The sequence below is a fragment of the Trichosurus vulpecula genome, chromosome 7 (assembly GCF_011100635.1).
Source record: "Trichosurus vulpecula isolate mTriVul1 chromosome 7, mTriVul1.pri, whole genome shotgun sequence".
Lineage (NCBI taxonomy): Eukaryota > Metazoa > Chordata > Mammalia > Diprotodontia > Phalangeridae > Trichosurus > Trichosurus vulpecula.
In genome coordinates, this window is record NC_050579.1 from 243,353,554 (window position 1) to 243,370,838 (window position 17,285).

At 39.6% G+C, this 17,285-nt stretch overlaps 1 protein-coding gene across 1 annotated transcript; it reads left to right on the forward strand.

The window, feature by feature from the left end:
* The first annotated feature begins 7,441 nt into the window (after positions 1-7,441).
* LOC118856922 (olfactory receptor 6C4-like) lies at positions 7,442-8,383 on the forward strand. The gene has a single exon (XM_036767475.1). The coding sequence runs from the start codon at positions 7,442-7,444 to the stop codon at positions 8,381-8,383; it is 942 nt and encodes a 313-aa protein (XP_036623370.1).
* The last annotated feature ends 8,902 nt before the right edge of the window (positions 8,384-17,285 follow it).

The following is a 17,285-nucleotide window of genomic DNA, read 5'->3' on the forward strand; positions in this document are numbered from 1 at the left end:
AAAAAATATTCAGGTTTTTGACTGTCTACAACTAGATGTCTATTCAGTGCGTTGTACAGATTCTGTTTGGATATCATATGGCAAGACATGGACATACATCACATAGGATAAGAAGACTCTCAGTCACCCTTCTCAGAGCCTTTGAAGTAGCACTCCCTCATGCCTGGGATCAATTCCCTGTTTATTTCCGTCTCCCAGAATCTCTCTCTTCCTTTCAGATGCAGCTCAGGCACCATCTTCTACAAGAAGCCATTTGTTACTCTCCCCCACAACCCCACAAATGCTAGGGCCCTCCCACCCAAGATACCTTCTATTTAACTATATCATGTGTGTATATTAACTTTATATTCATCTTATATATATCATTATATGTACTACTCATCTCCCATTTTAGGATGTAAGTTCTTTGCAAGCATGGATTGTTTTATTCTTGGTACAGGTATCCCCAGCATCCAGCACAGTCTGACACTTTGCGGTTCCTTAATAAGTAGTTGTGATGTCAACAAAAGGATTATGATCTGTACTGGTGGAGGAAGTGCCCAAACTCATGAACTTCTGAATTTACAGGAGTATTAGAGGTTCACCTGGTAGCATGAAATGAAATGGAAGGACTAGATATAGCCTATAAAGCCATGAGAAGGCAGTTACAGTTATATAGGTATAAAGCAGTAAGAGCTACACCTAAGATGATGGTAGTGGGAATCAAGAGCAAGAGGGTTTTTTTGATGGCTGCTTTTGTTCACTAATACTGCTTCTGCAGGGGCTAACTTTGCCAGGCAATATATTGAATTTGCTTCCATAGGGTTAGTCCAACAATAAATATGCTCTGTCCTCAGGCTTTGTAGAGATATAAAGTGGATATTTGAGAGAACTATTGGGAACATATATATTAAAAGAAAAAATGGAGTTGGAGGTTGAAAGAAATCGGTAAAGGGGCTCCATATGATCTCGATAAGGTGACAACAGATAATGCCTTTCATTTTCTTCTCATTAAACATAATTCTCAAAGAGAATTAAATCACTTTATATATTGTCCAGTTAACTGTCAGAGGAATGAGCTAAACCGTTGGGGCTTTCCATTTTTCATCATCAGCGATCATGTGATTCATGCCTATTTGCTGCAAGTCTTTCTTAACAATTTCGTGTATCAAAAAAAACCAACCCAGACATATCTTTTTCACAAGAGACTGATGTATCTCATCATCATTTGAGGAAGGTGAGAGGAGGGGTTGTAAATACATTTGTTCCTACCAACATTGATGTGTATCAGGAACTCTCTGCGTGTGGTCATACTTGCTGGTAAAGAAGTAGATTTGGTTTCTGGGTGTGCCCACAGGGAGTCCTGATCCTGAGGCATCATTAGCAAGAAAATGTAGGAAAGAAAAAGAAACCTCTACATTGTTTTTCAAAGGCAGTTCAATTAGAGTCTGCCTTTCTTGATGGCCCAGGGACCATTGCCCAAAGGACACCAAAGCCTTCAAATCCTCCAAAGCAATCACAATTAGCACCTTTTGGACAGAACAGGAAGTCAGAGCTGTTGCTCCAGTGTGAGGTAGGTAAGGGGTCTCAGGGCCTAGACACCACACAAGGATTCTTATCTCCACTAGCATTTCCCCTCTATTTGGTCACTTTCTATCATTGCTCTCCTGATAACAAAAATAAGGTAAACCCAGCCTGTGTTTTTCATCCATTTAAGCATGTTTTGATGGTTATTTCCAAAGTTAGAGGAGCTTTATCCTCTTTTTCTTCCGTAAATCTGACAAAATTTGTCATCAATCCTTCCGTGAGGGTCTGACAGGAAAGAGAAATCCAGGAGGTGAAATACTTCTTTTCCTCTCCTTCTACATCTTTTTCGATCCCAACCACCCTCACTGTTTTTCCTTTACCTTCTTCCCTCCCCATTGCCTCCTCCCTTCCCCAGAGTGCTAGGGCCAAGCCAAAGAGAGAGGAGAAAAGGTGAGGTGCAGAAGGGAGATCTAGAAGAGCATGCAGAGCTTTCTGAGACAGTTTTCTGTGGATCAGAAGAAGAAGAAAGTTATCAGAGTGCTCCAAGAAAGTGCAGGAATAACTTAGAACATTTGAGTCAACTCCACATCCTCCATGTCCTCCCTCTACTCTCTCCCATCCAAACTTATGCTCTTATGTCCCTTTTTGTCCTCTTAGCTACATCTAAGAGAATCAAGCACCAGCAAACCTGAAGGAAGTGCTGACATTTTCTAAAATTCAATTTCAATGCTTTCTCAAATACAGCCTTATTTTTTTATCAGTACAGATTCATTTTGTGTGGTGATGCTTTCGGGACCAAGCTAGTTTGCGTGCTACTATAAAGCACAGCCACCTATTTCTGTGCAACCTTGGGCAAGTCAGAGGACCTTTCTGGGCCTCTCTGTCTGTATGTATAAAGTGAAGATCTCAAACTAGCTGATATTTCTGGTCTCTTCCAACCATAAATTCATGACCTTGCAATGACCACATAATCTCTAAGGTCTCTTCCAGTCCTGGTACCACAGTTCTAAATCCTATGAGCCTACATTTTATCAAAAAGTCATTTCTAATATCATTGTGAACTCTCTTAAGGACCTTAACAATGCATCATGTAATGTGTTTCCATAGACTGGGTTCTACTTACCACATGAGCACTATTGGATCCATGAAGAGCTTTCTAAAGGCAGGAATGTGGACCATCCAAGTCATTTGGAAAAGATAAGTTTAATAACCAAATCAGCTGCCTAAGGGTCTGCCTTTTGATGGTCTTTTTGTTATTGAATTTTACATTAAAATTCTGTCTTGTTTGTATCTCCCTGGTGACCACACACCCTCCCCCCACTAGTTAGTATAGCAAGTAAGTTTATAAGTAGCCAGTATAAAATGACACAATATATAACCAGTATATAACACAACAGAAGATTGCAAAGGGAAATCTGGAAGTCATGTACAAACTGTCCCAATAATGAAAGGAATATAATTTGGAAATTGTATCATATATTAATCAGAAGTCACATTCTGATAATAAGTACTGAATCAAGTGAATACATCTAGATGATGCCATCAAGGTTTTTCATCCTATGATATACAAATTCCAGACAAATTCCAAATGTCCACAGTAAAGACCAGCAGAACATCAAAAGCTGCTGGTAAGTTTTGGTTGATAAATTTGAAATACTACCAATAACTTTGAGGTGATTTAAAATGTTAATGAACTAATGCCAAGGAGGCACAGATAGGTCTATTCCCTCAAAGAGCACAATAAAAAGGAGACCTCAAACACCTGCCCCCAAGTCTCCCTTCTGCTTCCATGTTGTCCATGCTGCCTAATGCTCCCAACTTTAATCCATGGTTATATGAGTGACACTCTCTACCTCTTCCCTTTCCCTATGCACTTTGCCTTTCTCTGTACTTCTTTCATCATTTGTCTCTGTTTTTATGCACCTTTTGTCCCCAAATTCCTATTAAATGATTAAATTGTGATTGCCTCCCTGTTTCCTGCTGCCAATTCTGGTCTTTCTTGGTGAGTACACAAAGAAGCATGTATATCTGTTCCCATTTCATAATTTCAAAAATTATAAGCAATTCAAATATGAAATGTTTAAACCTTTTTCCAGTTGAATATACTGCACTTTGCTAGAGATTTCATCCCCAGAAATTCTGAAACAATGGAATTCTGTGATGCACCACATGAATGCTGACACATCAGTCACAGAATTATTTGAATGACCATTAATGATCATGTACTATTTTTCCCTCCCCTCAAATTCCTAAAGAAAAAAGGAAAAGCACTTTAATTCTTAAAGCATAACTATGAAGAGGAAAGAATTGTTGCATCACTTTCAACTACTAGCAAGAAGTATTATAAGTCTGAGAAGCAATGCCTTGGATTTCCAAGAGAAGCCTTTTTTAGACAGAGAATTTCTTTTCTAAATCAATTCAGTTTCACAGCAGACAATCCTAGACTCAGAGAATGCGAGAGCTCCATCAGCATTGTGGATTTAGAGTACGAATCAATTCAGTTTCACAGCAGACAATTCTAGACTCAGAGAATGCGAGAGCTCTATCAGCATTGTGTATTTAGAGTAGGAAGGGCCCAGAGAAGGATTGTGCCCTCTCAGAAGTCACAGGACAAAAAGCCAGCAGCCTTTTAAAATAACCAACAATGGGTTAACAAATAGCTTTCCTTTGTGCAAATATATACCTAAGAAAATTAAAATTAAAACATGATACTTATATCATTGGAAAATTTTAAATCAACATGAATTAAAGCTACTTACCTTAAAGAGGTATTGTATTCATAAAGATTCAGAAAAATGTCTGTATTTTCTTTTAAAATATGAAATGTTGAGGAAAATATCAATATGTAACTGATCAAGAGATATGAGTTTTCAAAAGGGGAGAATTGGTAGAAATGGGAATGAGGCTTTGCCAGTCAGAAAAGCTTTAGGTTGGGAAAGAACCTCTCTATTCCTGAAATTCAAAGTTCAAACACATGTTGACATCTCTGCAAAAGCATAATTAAATAAATGCAGAATGTGCAACCCCATGAGGTTTAGGCTTCTTGGGAGCACAGGAAGTCATTTCAATATCCATGTCACTTTTGCTGCCCCTCCTTGATGGATAACAAGAACAACTGAAGGTTTGCGTGTGTGTGTGTATGTGTGTGTGTGTGTGTGTATGTATGTATGTATGTGTTTGTGTGTGTGTGTGTGTGTGTGCGCGTGCGCAAACTTCCCCCATTCCTATGTAGTGTGTCCACCAACAAATGAGTTAAGAAACTGGAATTCTCACAATTTAGGTCTGTGTCATGAAAGTGAAAAAGGTGAATACAATGTAGATAGCCAATCTATTCTTTAAGATTGAAGCTATCGAATGAAACCCATTGATTTAACGAATACCACCTAGAAAGAATCTCCAGTTGAGGTCTCCAATATTGCCCAGTTGATAGCAAAATGTCCATATTCTAAGGCAAAAGCTTTAAATCTTTTTGTGACATCCCTTTGGCCACCTGATTGAAGTCCATGGACCTCTTCTCAAAGTATTTCCTCTAAATGAATAGAATAAAATACTAGGAGCACAAAGGAAACTGATTTTATTGAAATAGTTTCACACACACACACATCAGTACACACATAATATATATATATATATATATGTATGTATATATAAATGGGTATAGTCTACTTACTGATCTTTAATCTAACATCCCTAACTGTTTTACAAACATCTTAAAAAATAATATATTCCAAACCAAACATATTATTTTTCCCTCCTCACTTTCTGTTACCTTGTTGCTGCAGAGGGCAACAGCATTTTCCAGTCTCTAGGTAACATCCTTGACTATCTCTTAACCTGCCCCAAAATCATATGCATTCTATGGTAGAGGCCAGTGAAATTTGCCTTTGTGATTTCTGCAATATGTATCTTGCTCTCTTCTGAGCCTGCCACCGCTCTGGTGCACACCCTCCTCATCTTACTTGGATTATTACAATATCCTGTCCATGGAAGATCTACTTGCCTCAAGCTTCTCCCTACTTCAGTTTATCCTCCATTCATCAAAGTGATTTCTCTAAAATGCAGGTCTGATCATCTCTCTCTCTCTCTCTCTCTCTCTCTCTCTCTCTCTCTCTCTCTCACACACACACACACACACACACACACACACACAAACACATTAGTAAACTTCAGAGGCTCCCTATTGCCTCTAGGATCAAGTCTACAGTTTGATGCTTGAAGTCATTTATAACCTATCCCCCTCCTACCTTTGCAATCTTCTTATAACTTACTCCAGAACATGAACATTTTGAGCCAATGCCACAGGTCTCCTGGCTGTTCCATGAGCTCTAACCCTCCATCTTTTGGCTTGAGAGATTTTCTCTGGCTTTCCCTCATGCCTGGAATGCTTTCTCTCCTCCTCTCCACTTACTACTTTCCTTTCAGTCCCAACTAAAATCTCATCTTCCGAAGGGAGACTTTCCCCACCCCTCTCACTTTACTGTCTTTCCCTCCCTTCATTATTTCTTATTTACCCTTTTGGAGCTCATTTGCTTGGTTATTGTATCTCTGATTAGAGACGGTGACCTCCTTAAGGGCAGAGACTTTTTGCCCCTTTTTGTATCTTCAGTACCTGACACAGAGAAAGTACTTAACAAATTTTGCTTGATGGACTGACTGACTGACTGAGAGAATACTTAGGAAAGTAGAATAGGACTGAGTCGGAAGGAGGCTATGGAAATGAAGACCAATCTTAGTCTCGAGGTCTAACCTCTGCAGAGCTCCAACATTATACTTTTTCATGCAGAGATTGTTTTTGTTACCACTTTGTTCAAAACCTTTCTGTAGCTTCTCCTTAGTGGACAGAAAACTGGCCTTTGGGGTCAGGAAGGACTGAGTTTACATCCCACTTATTTTCTGCAAACGTGTGAGTCACTTAACATCTAGCAGACTCAGTTTCTTCATCCATAAAATGGTAAAATGAATATCAATTATAACTTATTTATAGCATTGCTGTGAGGCTCAAATGCTATGATGCATATGAAACACTTTTTATCTACTGAAGTATTATAAGAATGCTAGTCTATTACTTTATTTTAAATTGTCATAAGTAGTCATTTTCAATAGTATTATGCAGTACTATAGTTGGAAGGGAAGGGGGACTGATCTTCCCTTTCCCTCACATACCTTGATGTAGTCCAAGGATGTAATCACAGATTATAGACGTTAATGTGCTAATAGACAATGAGGCTCAAAAAATTGACCCCACCCCAGGAGACTTCCCTTTCTCAAGTTCCTCTTCTAGAAGTCTCTCCTGGTCTCAGGAAGCTGATTTATTCTTCATTTTGTGGTGTTATTTCATTTCAGATTTATTGATGGGACCTGTTCTTCTGCATATAGGAATGGATCACCAATCACGTTTTATAGTACATTTCACTTCTCATTAACAACACCTTTTCCTGCAATTAGGTCCCTTGTAGTAGCTTGCAAGACCAAAGTCAATATTTTGTTTCTCCACTGAACAAAGGTTGTCCAGATAATTACATCTTGTCAACACATTGATAATTTGTCATATGACATTACATATTCTAACTGCCTCCACTGGAGGAGAGGGAGAAGGAAGGAGGAGTGTGGACCAAGAGGAATACTTGAATTGAAATCCAGCCTCAGACACTTTATGTGTGACCCTGAGCAAATCACTTAAATTCTTTCTGTCTCTGTTTCCTCAGTGTAAAATGGGGATAATGCTACCTACCTCTGTGGTTGCTTTGAGAAATAAATAATATATCTGTAAAGCACTTAGCAGAGTGCCCAACACAGAACTGTGCTTTACAAAACCTTCCTCTATTTCTCCCTCCCTCTTCCCTCTTCTTCATTGATTTTCCATTGTTGCTTTGGTATACATAACTTCATTCTGATCTCTCTCCCTTGTTCTCCACCTCAACTTTGGCAGAGGTTGATGATGAGAAACCAAACCACAGTGACAGAGTTCTTCCTTGTAGGATTGACAAATGACCCTGAGACCCAAGTTATTCTTTTTGTTTTTCTGCTACTAATGTACCTCTTAAGTGTCACTGGAAATCTGACCATCATTATTCTCACCCTGCTGGATTCCCAGCTCCAGACTCCCATGTATTTCTTCCTCCGGAACTTCTCCTTCTTGGAAATTTCCTTTACAACTGTCTTTGTCCCCCAAATGCTAGTGAACATGGGAACTGGGAACAAGACCATTTCCTTTGCTGGATGCTTTACTCAATACTTTTTTGCCATCTTGTTGGGAGCAACTGAGTTTTATCTTTTGGCTGCCATGTCCTATGACCGCTATGTGGCCATCTGTAAGCCCTTGCATTATACAATGCTGATGAACAAGAGACTTTGCCTTCAACTCATCCTCAGCTCCTGGTTGTCTGGCTTCTTGGTTGTTATTGGGCCACATATCATGACTATAATGTTGCCATTCTGTGCATCCAATGTCATCAACCATTACTCTTGTGACTATACTATATTGCTCCAGTTGGCCTGTGCAGACACACACTACATAGAGTTGACTGAGTTTGCCTTGGCTGTGGTGACTCTTCCCCTTACATTAGTCTTAGTAATCATTTCCTATGCATATATCATGCGGACAATTATGAGAATCCCTTCTGCTCAGAAAAGGAAAAAGGCCTTTTCCACCTGCTCTTCCCACATGATTGTTGTCTCTCTCTCCTATGGCAGCTGCATCTTCATGTTTGTTAACCCCTCTACGAAAGAAACAGCAACTTTTAATAAGGGAGTAGCTGTGCTCAATACCTCAATTGCTCCCCTTTTGAACCCATTCATCTACACCCTAAGGAACCAGCAAGTAAAACGAGCCTTCAAGAACATGCTCAGTAGGATAAAATTTTTCTTAATAAAGTGAAAATAATTGGAGGAACTTTAGTAAAAGAAACCATAAAGAAAAGGTGATGAGAGAACATAGATATTCTTATGTGGCAAGTGCAGAAATTGCTTTTCAATGTTAAAAATAGTAGACTGCATTGTCTTGTTTTACTACTTTTGAACTCAGCATTTATTGAGTAGAATCCATGACCTGATTTCATTATTAGAAACCTTACCAAATTTTTACTTTTTCCAGTTCCTTGTAAAAATAATAGATCTTAATTTGACTATATGTTTTTGAATATAGTTTCATTCTTCCTTCTCAAGGGAGTAAGTATACATCCATTTTTGTCCAAAAATTACATGAGATAAAGTCAAACTAGTCTCTATAGATTGTAGTCCAAAAAAGCCTTCTTATACTTAATTGAATCACAGATTTAGAGGTGGCAGTCAAATTAGAGAAGCTAAAATCCAATCTACTCTCTCATTTGTCATTTTACAGGTAGTAAGATTGAGATGGAGAAAATGAAAAGAGTTAGATAGTCAAGTCTAATACACCCCCTGGCCTCATTCCCCTATAATTCATATTAGCAAGTTGGGGTTTTTAAGAGAGGTGCCTGCTATCTGAGATTCTAGGGGTAACCACCATCTTAACACTCTAGCAGCTAAGCCCCTACCATGGTGCTGCCCATTCATATTTAACCAGTAGTATAAATTAACTTTTAACAAAAGTATTTACTTAAACAGCATAGTAAGTAAAACAGTTACAAACCTTCCACCCATAAATAGAAGCCACACTCTCAATGGAGGAGAGTATGCACAAACTTAATGGAACATGATAGTGAGGTACAAATGTAAGAAATATTTGTGGCCAAGGCCACATCTTCAGAGCCATGCCAATCCTCTTTTCTTTGGAACTGCAGGGCCTCAATTTATTTATTTTTTTATTTTTTCTGTTTCTCAAATACACGAAGAAACAACTTTTAGCACTCACTGTTAAAGTTTTTGAGTTCCAGATTCTTTTATTTCCTACATCACCCCCTCACACCCCATGCACACCTGGAGCAATTTCCTATAGATTGTAATGTGTAGTCATGCAAAACATATTTTCTTATTAGCTGTGTTGCAAAAGAAAAGAGACAACAAAGAAATTTTAAAAATGATACTTTGATCTCTGCCCAAACTCGATCCATTCTTTCTATGGAGGTGGAGAGCATTTTCATCAGAAGTCCTTGGAACTGTCTTGAGTCATTGTATTGCTGAGAATAACTCAGTTGGTCACCTTGTAATATTGCTGTTACTGTACATACTGTTTTCCTGGTGCTGCTCACTTCATTTTGAATCAATTCATCCAAGTATTCCCGGTTTTTTCTGAAAGCATTATGCTCATCATTTCTTATAGCACAATAGTATCTTGATACAATCATATACCACAACTTGTTCAGCCATTGCACAATTGATGGGTATCTCCTCAGTTTCCACCACAAAATTCTTTGCCATAACAAGAAGAGATGTTATAAATATTTTTGTACATTTAAGTCCTTTTCCTTTGATCTCTTTGGAATACAAAACGGGTATTGATGGGTCAAATGGTACATACAATTTTATAGCCTTTTGGGCATAATTCCAAATTACTTTCCAGAGTGGTTGGATCAGTTTACCACTGCACCAACAGCACATTAGAGTCCAAATTGTTCCCAATCCCCTTCAACATTAGTAATTTTCCTTTTCTGTCAAGTTTACAATTTGATAGGTATGACAAGGTTCTCAGAATTTTAAAATTGCATTTCTCTACATTTTAGTGATCTAAAGCAATTTTTCATATCACAACTGATAGCTTAGATTTCTACTTCTGAAAACTGCATGTTCATATCCTTTGACAAGTTATCAATTGAGGAATGACTTGTCTTCTTGTAAATGTGATGAAGTTCTCTATCTATTTGAGAAATTAGGCTTCTATCAGAGAAATTTGCTATGATTTTTTCACAATTTTCTTCCTAGGCTGTGTTTCATCAATTTTGTTAGTGCTATAACTTTTTAATTTAATGTAATCAAAAGTATCTATTTTACATCATAATCTTCTGTCATAAATAACTTGGCAAAAACAAAAATGTTTATAGTGGTCACTTTTCCTGGCCTGCTATCAGCTGCAAACCAATCCCATATGCACCTCCTATTGTATTATCATCCTTCATTAAGGGCCAGTAAGAGCAGATGCTAACTTTTGTTGAAATGTGAACTATCCTGAAAGACAGAGCTTTAAAATTTAGCTGCTGATTATGGGAAAGGGGCTTTGGCAACCAGAAAATGAAAAGCACTTTGAAATCCAGGAGCAGAAACACGTGAGGATCCATTCTTCCTCCCTCCCAAGTTTCAGGCCATTGAGGTATTTGTTTTTATGATGGTAGCCAGATTATCATTTTCAACACTGGCATTTGACTAAGGCTTCAGGAAAGTAGGCTATATGGATAGAGGCAAGAGTAACCAGTGTAGTAAAATAACTGATCAACAAGAGTGAAAATGAGGGAGGAAGGAGTAGCTTATTCCTTTGGGTTAAAGTTACCTTGGGGCCATGATTCCAGAAGAGAAATACAGAAACTTCTAGTCATAGATTAAAGGGTGTTTTTCAAGGTTTCTATAAACTAGGTTTCAGACAAGTTAGGACAACTCCGTCAGCTAGCCTCTAATTTGTAGTGTAGTCTCCCACTTGAATGGGAAGAGCTGGTCCCTAGGCTTGGGATGTTTTTCGGGAAGGCAGGCACTTCAGCTGATCAGACTCTTGGGGTCCCCACAAAATCTACCAGTGCTCTTCACACAGATTGCCCTTGCTTCTGTCACTCAGTTTCTCACCCATATGAACCCAGTTCTTTTGAGTAGAGAGTCACTCATTCAGCCCCAGGGACCTGGGTAACTCACACTCTCCTTTTCCCTCTTTGACCTGAAATGTTCTTAGCTTCCCACTTAATAACACCCCCCCTCCAAATTCAAAGACACAAGACCTTATGGCATTTGTTTCTCACCCAGAGGGAATCTAATTCAGTCAGTCAACTCAAGATGAACAGCGCTGAGTAATGGATATACAAAGAAAGGCAAAATCATTCACTGCCTTTAAGGAGCTCACATTCTATTGAGGTAGATATGTAAATGGGTAAGTAGGCACCATATACACACAAACACATATATGTAGGTAGGTATATGCATATGCATGTGTGCATTATGTGTATGTATATATACACATATACACATATTCACCAATACATACATACATACACATATGTATAGACATATAGGTATATATATATATATGTATGTGCATATATATATATGTGTGTGTGTGTGTGTGTGTAATGTACATACACATATGTATGTATATGGAGAGAGAGAGAAAGAGAGAGAAAGAGAGAGAGAGAGAGAGAAAGAGAGAGGTCAAGAGAGAGAGAGAAAGAGAGAGAGAGAGTTTGATTGCTGGGGGATACTAAAAAGGCCTCACAAAGGAGACTGAGATTTGATTTGAGGTCAGTCTTGGAGGAAGCCAGTCACAATAACTTAGAGGTAGAGGTGAGGAAAGTGAGCATGTCAGGCATGGGGCATGGCTAATGACAAGGAACAGTGAGGGGCATTGAAATGTCATGAGTGATGGACATTGGATAGGCCAGGGTAGCTGAGTGTAAAAGGGGGAAAAAAGTCAAGCACTATGAAGACTGGAAAGGAGGAAAGTGCAAGTTTATGAATAGCTTGAAATTCTAAATAGGAGATCCTAGAGATAACAGGGAATCACTGGAGATTGTGGATTAGGATAATGACATGGGCATTAGGAAAAATATTTTTGTACCTGAATGGAAAAGGGATTGGAATGTAGAGAAACCTAAAGTAAGACCACTTAGAAACCTATTGCAATGGTCCAGAAAAGTCAAGTCAACAAGTCCACAAGCATTTATGAAGCACTTACTATGTGTCAGGCATTGCCCTAAGTGCTGAGGATACAAATACAAGCACAAAGACAATCTTAGTTCCAAGGAACTTCCATTCAAATGGGAGAAGACAACACAGAAAAGGAAGCTGAAAAGACCTTGGTTGCAGAGGGAGAGAGGCAAGGTGCTGGTGGAAAGCCTGGTGATGATGTCAGGAAAATGAAGCATGACTATTTGGGGCCTTTTCCCAAAATGGAGGTTCTGAGAGAAATCATCAGTGGCAGAGTGGACCTTTGGAGTAAGGGAGGAAGGCAACTGAAACATGGTGGCAATGTCCAGAAAGAAGCATCTAGAGAAGTGATGAGGATCTGAATGAGAATGGTAGCTATGTGAGGAAAGAGAAGGGGACAAATAGGAGAGATGTGATGGACCAAGGAAAAGCTACAGACTCCTTGAGTAAAGGCTTTATATTGTCTTGTCTCCAAAGAACAGCTCTCAAGACAATTTCCTATAGCAGGAGGTAAAATTATTTAGACAAAATGACCTTCCTTAGGTTCTAGGGTTCTCATGTTTTGTTCATTTTGATACTTGCCTATGTAATTGTCTCCCACTAATTTGGGTTATATCTCCAAATGCTGAGAAAATTTTCCTTGCTTTCAAAAGTTATGATTTCATAGATAATGATCATTTTTCCCAAGTAAAGACCATTGTAGTACCATATGTATGAGATCTACAAGTAACAGATTTTCACATTTTCCTGAGTTTTTTTTTTGGGGGGGGTTGGTTATTATGGTCCACTAACCTATCACTTCTACCCACACTTAGTAGAGGCCCTCTTTGCCATAAACTAAAATTGGCGCTGTCTGAGAAGGCATATCTCATTGTGAATCACCAGAAATGGAGAAAAAATAGGTGCTTACCAATCATGAAATATCTTAAGTATGTCAACAGTTCTATATCATATTAGGCATCAGAAAAAAACAAAAACTTTGAAAGACGTCAGAACCTTGCTTAAAAGACAAAAACAACATTGATTTCAAAAAGCTGAAAGTAAGTCTTCCTTTCTTCAACTACATTTTAAGCAACCAGAAGACAGAGACTAAATTGATAATTCTCTATTTCCCACAGAGCTTAACAATGCTGAGGATACAATACTGCTCAGATTGACTCACTGAAACTATCTGTTCTTACATCTATTCCATCATACTAGAGGTTTTATCCTCCAAGTGATCCTGAGGGGAGACAATAAGGAGTGGAGATTAGTAAAAAGTGAATATTGGTGAGATGTCTACAGTATTGCAATCCTTAGTAATGCTCAGGAAGTTTCCCATCCTCCTCCCCTCTATGAGTGAAAATGAAATGGTAGAAGAAGAAGAAGAAGAAGAAGAAGAAGAAGAAGAAGAAGAAGAAGAAGAAGAAGAAGAAGAAAGAGGAGGAGGAAGAGGAGGAGGAGAAGGCAGTTGTGATCAAAATGCTCCATTTGGCAGGTGCAGACATCCCCTCAGTGGAAATGAGGTGGGCATTCACAACACCACTAAGGACCTAGAAAGTTCAAACTCCATTGTAGATTAAGCATATTCCTACCACACTATCTGTCTCTTCCTGCTCAGTCAAGAGTCATTTACTTTTAATGGTGCTAGGAAAGAAACCAATGACAGAACAGACAAATAGGTTGTGGCCTCTCAGAAGAGCCATCTTTGCTGCATACTCAGTCACTCCATATTCAACTGGAAGAAAAAAAAACTAAAATACCATGTGAGTAAGTCAGTGCAGTTTTCCTTATCAAAATTCTACCTCAGTCTCCATTGCATAGAAAGCTTCCAATGTCCCAAGATTTCTCACAGCCTGGACCTAGGAAATATTCCCAGCATGCCATACACCCCTGGCAGTGGAAAGCAACAATGGATCATTAATCCATGGTGCTAAATTATTGTAACTCCAACTCATCATCATTTGGGGATATAGAGGTATTAGCATGTGGGTCTTTTGATTACATATTATAACCCTGGCAGTAAGGACACTTCAAGAATTGCTCAGATCAAACACTAATGATCTTGGGGGCAGAGCCAAGATGGTGGCATGAAAACAGGGACTTGCTTGAGTTTCCCCCAAATCCCTCCAAACACCTGTAAAAATGACTCTAAACAAATTCTAGATCTAAAGAATTCATGAAATGACAGAGTAAAACAAGTCTTGAGCCCAAAATTGCCTGGATGGAAACTGGGAAGGGTCTATCACACCATGCTAGAAGTGGAGCACAGCCCAGGATGGGCTGCACCAGAAGAGAGCAGGCCAGAGTAGACCTGATGGATCAGGCCTCAGGGCACTGAATCACTGGCAGCTGTGGCAGTTTCCAGACTTCTCGACCCACAAATGCCAAAAACAACTGAGCAGGTCAGTGGGAAAACTGTTGGACCTGGGTGAGAGAAGTGCATAGTCTGTCCCCAGTCCTGGGGTGGCTGAGGTGGCTGTAGCAGTGGCAGCAGCAGGGGTGGTGGCAGCAGCAGCAGCAGCAGGGCTGCTTCTGCAACTCCAAATTCACAGATGATGGGAGGAATCAAGTGACAGATCACAGCAGGAGTGCAAGGATCTCTTTGCTGGTGCTGAGGCAGCATTCTCTTGCTCTACCCTACTTGGATCTGGGTCACAGTACTGGTTGGTGGTCCTTGGGGGAGAAGGAATGCTGGTGTGGCAGAACTTGTGGTGGATGTTTAGAGGGAGTCCTCCTGGTAATAACCTGACAGAAAGGAGTGCTTGAGATCACTTATGGGCCAGAGCACAGACCAAGAGAAGAGTGTCATACCACCTCAGAATAGAAGTGGTTCTGCAAACATCAGTGCTAAACCCCTGAAGCTTGGCACATAGCACTCTCCACTAAGAAAGCAATCATCCCGACAAAGAGCTCAAAAGTCAAGTAATGGACTGGGAAAATGAACAGGTAGCATAAAAGGACTCAGAGTATAGAATCTTTCTTTGGTGACAAAGAAGATCAAAACATACAGCCAGAAGAAGTCAACGGAGTCAAAGACACTACATCAAAAGCCTCCAAGAAAATTATGAATTGGTCTCAGAACATGAAGAACTCAAAAAGTTTTTGGAAAAGCAAGTAAGAGAAGCAGAAGAAAAATTGGGAAGAGAAATAAGAGTGGTATAAGAAAAGCATGAAAAGAAAGACAACAACTTGCTAAAGAAGACCCCTAAAATACTGAAGAAAATAACACCATAAAAATAGACTAATCCAGGGGGGAAGAGCCAAGATGGTGGCTAGAAAGCAGGGCCTTGCCTAAAGCTCTTCCCGAGGAACCCTCCAAACATTTATAAAAATGGCTCTGAACAAATTCTAAATCTTCAGAGCCCACGAAATAGCAGAGTGAAGCAGGGCTTCAGCCCAGGAAAGCCTGGATGGTTGCTGGGCAAGGTCTATTGCACAGAGCTGGGAGTGGAGCAGAGCAGAGCCCAGCCAGGGCTGCACCAGGGCCAACTAGACCAGGAACAGGGCAGAACAGGTCCTAGCGCCCTGATTCAGTAAGCTGTGGCAGTTACCAGACTTCTCAACCACAAACACCAAAGACAATGGAGAAGGTTAGTGGGAAAAACTGCAGGGGACAGAGTGAAAGGAGTTTGTCCACCGCCCCAGGAGCAGCAGAGGTGGTGCAGGTACAGAAGTACAGCTGCAGTTGCTTCCGGCCCCAGGTCCACCTGGTGGGAAGAATTAAGTGGCAGATCAGAGCTGGAGTGCAGAGCCTGCTTAAAATCTGAGTTGCAATCCAGGTTGGCAGTTCTTGGGGGAGGATGAGTGCTGCTGTGGCAGAACTTGCTGTGTAGAAATAGCTCTGAAAACAACAGTGCATCCCCTTAAGCATGGGACAAAGTACTCTCTACTCTGTGAGCAGTCATACCCTGACCAAAAGCTCAAGGGTCAAGTAGTTGGCTGGCAACATGGTCAGGCAGCGAAAACGGACTCAGATTCAAACTCAGACTTTGGAATCTTTCTTTAGTGACAAAGAAGGCCAAAATGTACAGCCAGAAGAATTCAACAAAGTCAAACAGCCTACATCAAAAACTTCCAAGAAAAACATGAACTGGTCTCAGGCCATGGAAGAGCTCAAAAAGGTTTTGGAAAATCAAGTTAGAGAAGTAGAGGAAAAATTGGGAAGAGAAATGAGAAGGATGTGAGAAAACCATGAAAAACAAGTCAATGATTTGCCGAAAGAGACCCAGAAAAATACTGAAGAAAATAACACTTTAAAAATAGACTAACTCAAATGGCAAAATAGCTCCAAAAAGCCAATGAAGAGAAGGATGCCTTGAAAGGCAGAATTACCCAAATGGAAAAGGAGGTCCAAAAGACCACTGAAGAAAATACTACCTTAAAAATGAGATTGGAGCAAGTGGAAGCTAGTTTCTTTATGGGAAATCAAGATATTATAAAACAGAAACAAAGGAATGAAAAAATGGAAGTCAATGTGAAATATCTCATTGGAAAAACCACTGACCTGGAGAATAGATCCAGGAGAGATAATTTAAAAATTATTGGACTACCTGAAAGCCATGATCAAAAAAAGGGACTGGATATCATCTTTCAAGAAATTATCAAGGAGAATTGCCCTGATATTCTAGAGCCAGAGGGAAAAATAGAAATTGAAAGAATCCATCAATCACCTCAAGAAAAAGATCCCCAAAAGAAAACTCCTAGGAATATTGTCACCAAATTGAAGAGCTCCCAGATCACAGAGAAAATATTGCAAGCAGCCAGAAAGAAACAGTTTGAGTATTGTGGAAACACAACCGGGATAACACAAGATCTAGCAGATTCTACATTAAGGGATCAAAGGGCTTGGAATATGATATTCCAGAGGTCAATGGAGCTAGGATTAAAACCAAGAATCTCCTACCCAGCAAAACTGAATATCATGCTCCAAGGCAAAATATGGATTTTCAAAAAAATAGAGAACTTTCAAGTTTTTTCAGTGAAAAGGCCAGAGCTGAATAGAAAATTTGACTTTCAAACACAAGAATCAAGAGAAACAT

Excerpts from the sequence above, each read along its gene's own strand:
- LOC118856922 (XM_036767475.1), top strand. The coding sequence starts at position 7,442 with ATGATGAGAAACCAAACCACAGTGACAGAGTTCTTCCTTGTAGGATTG.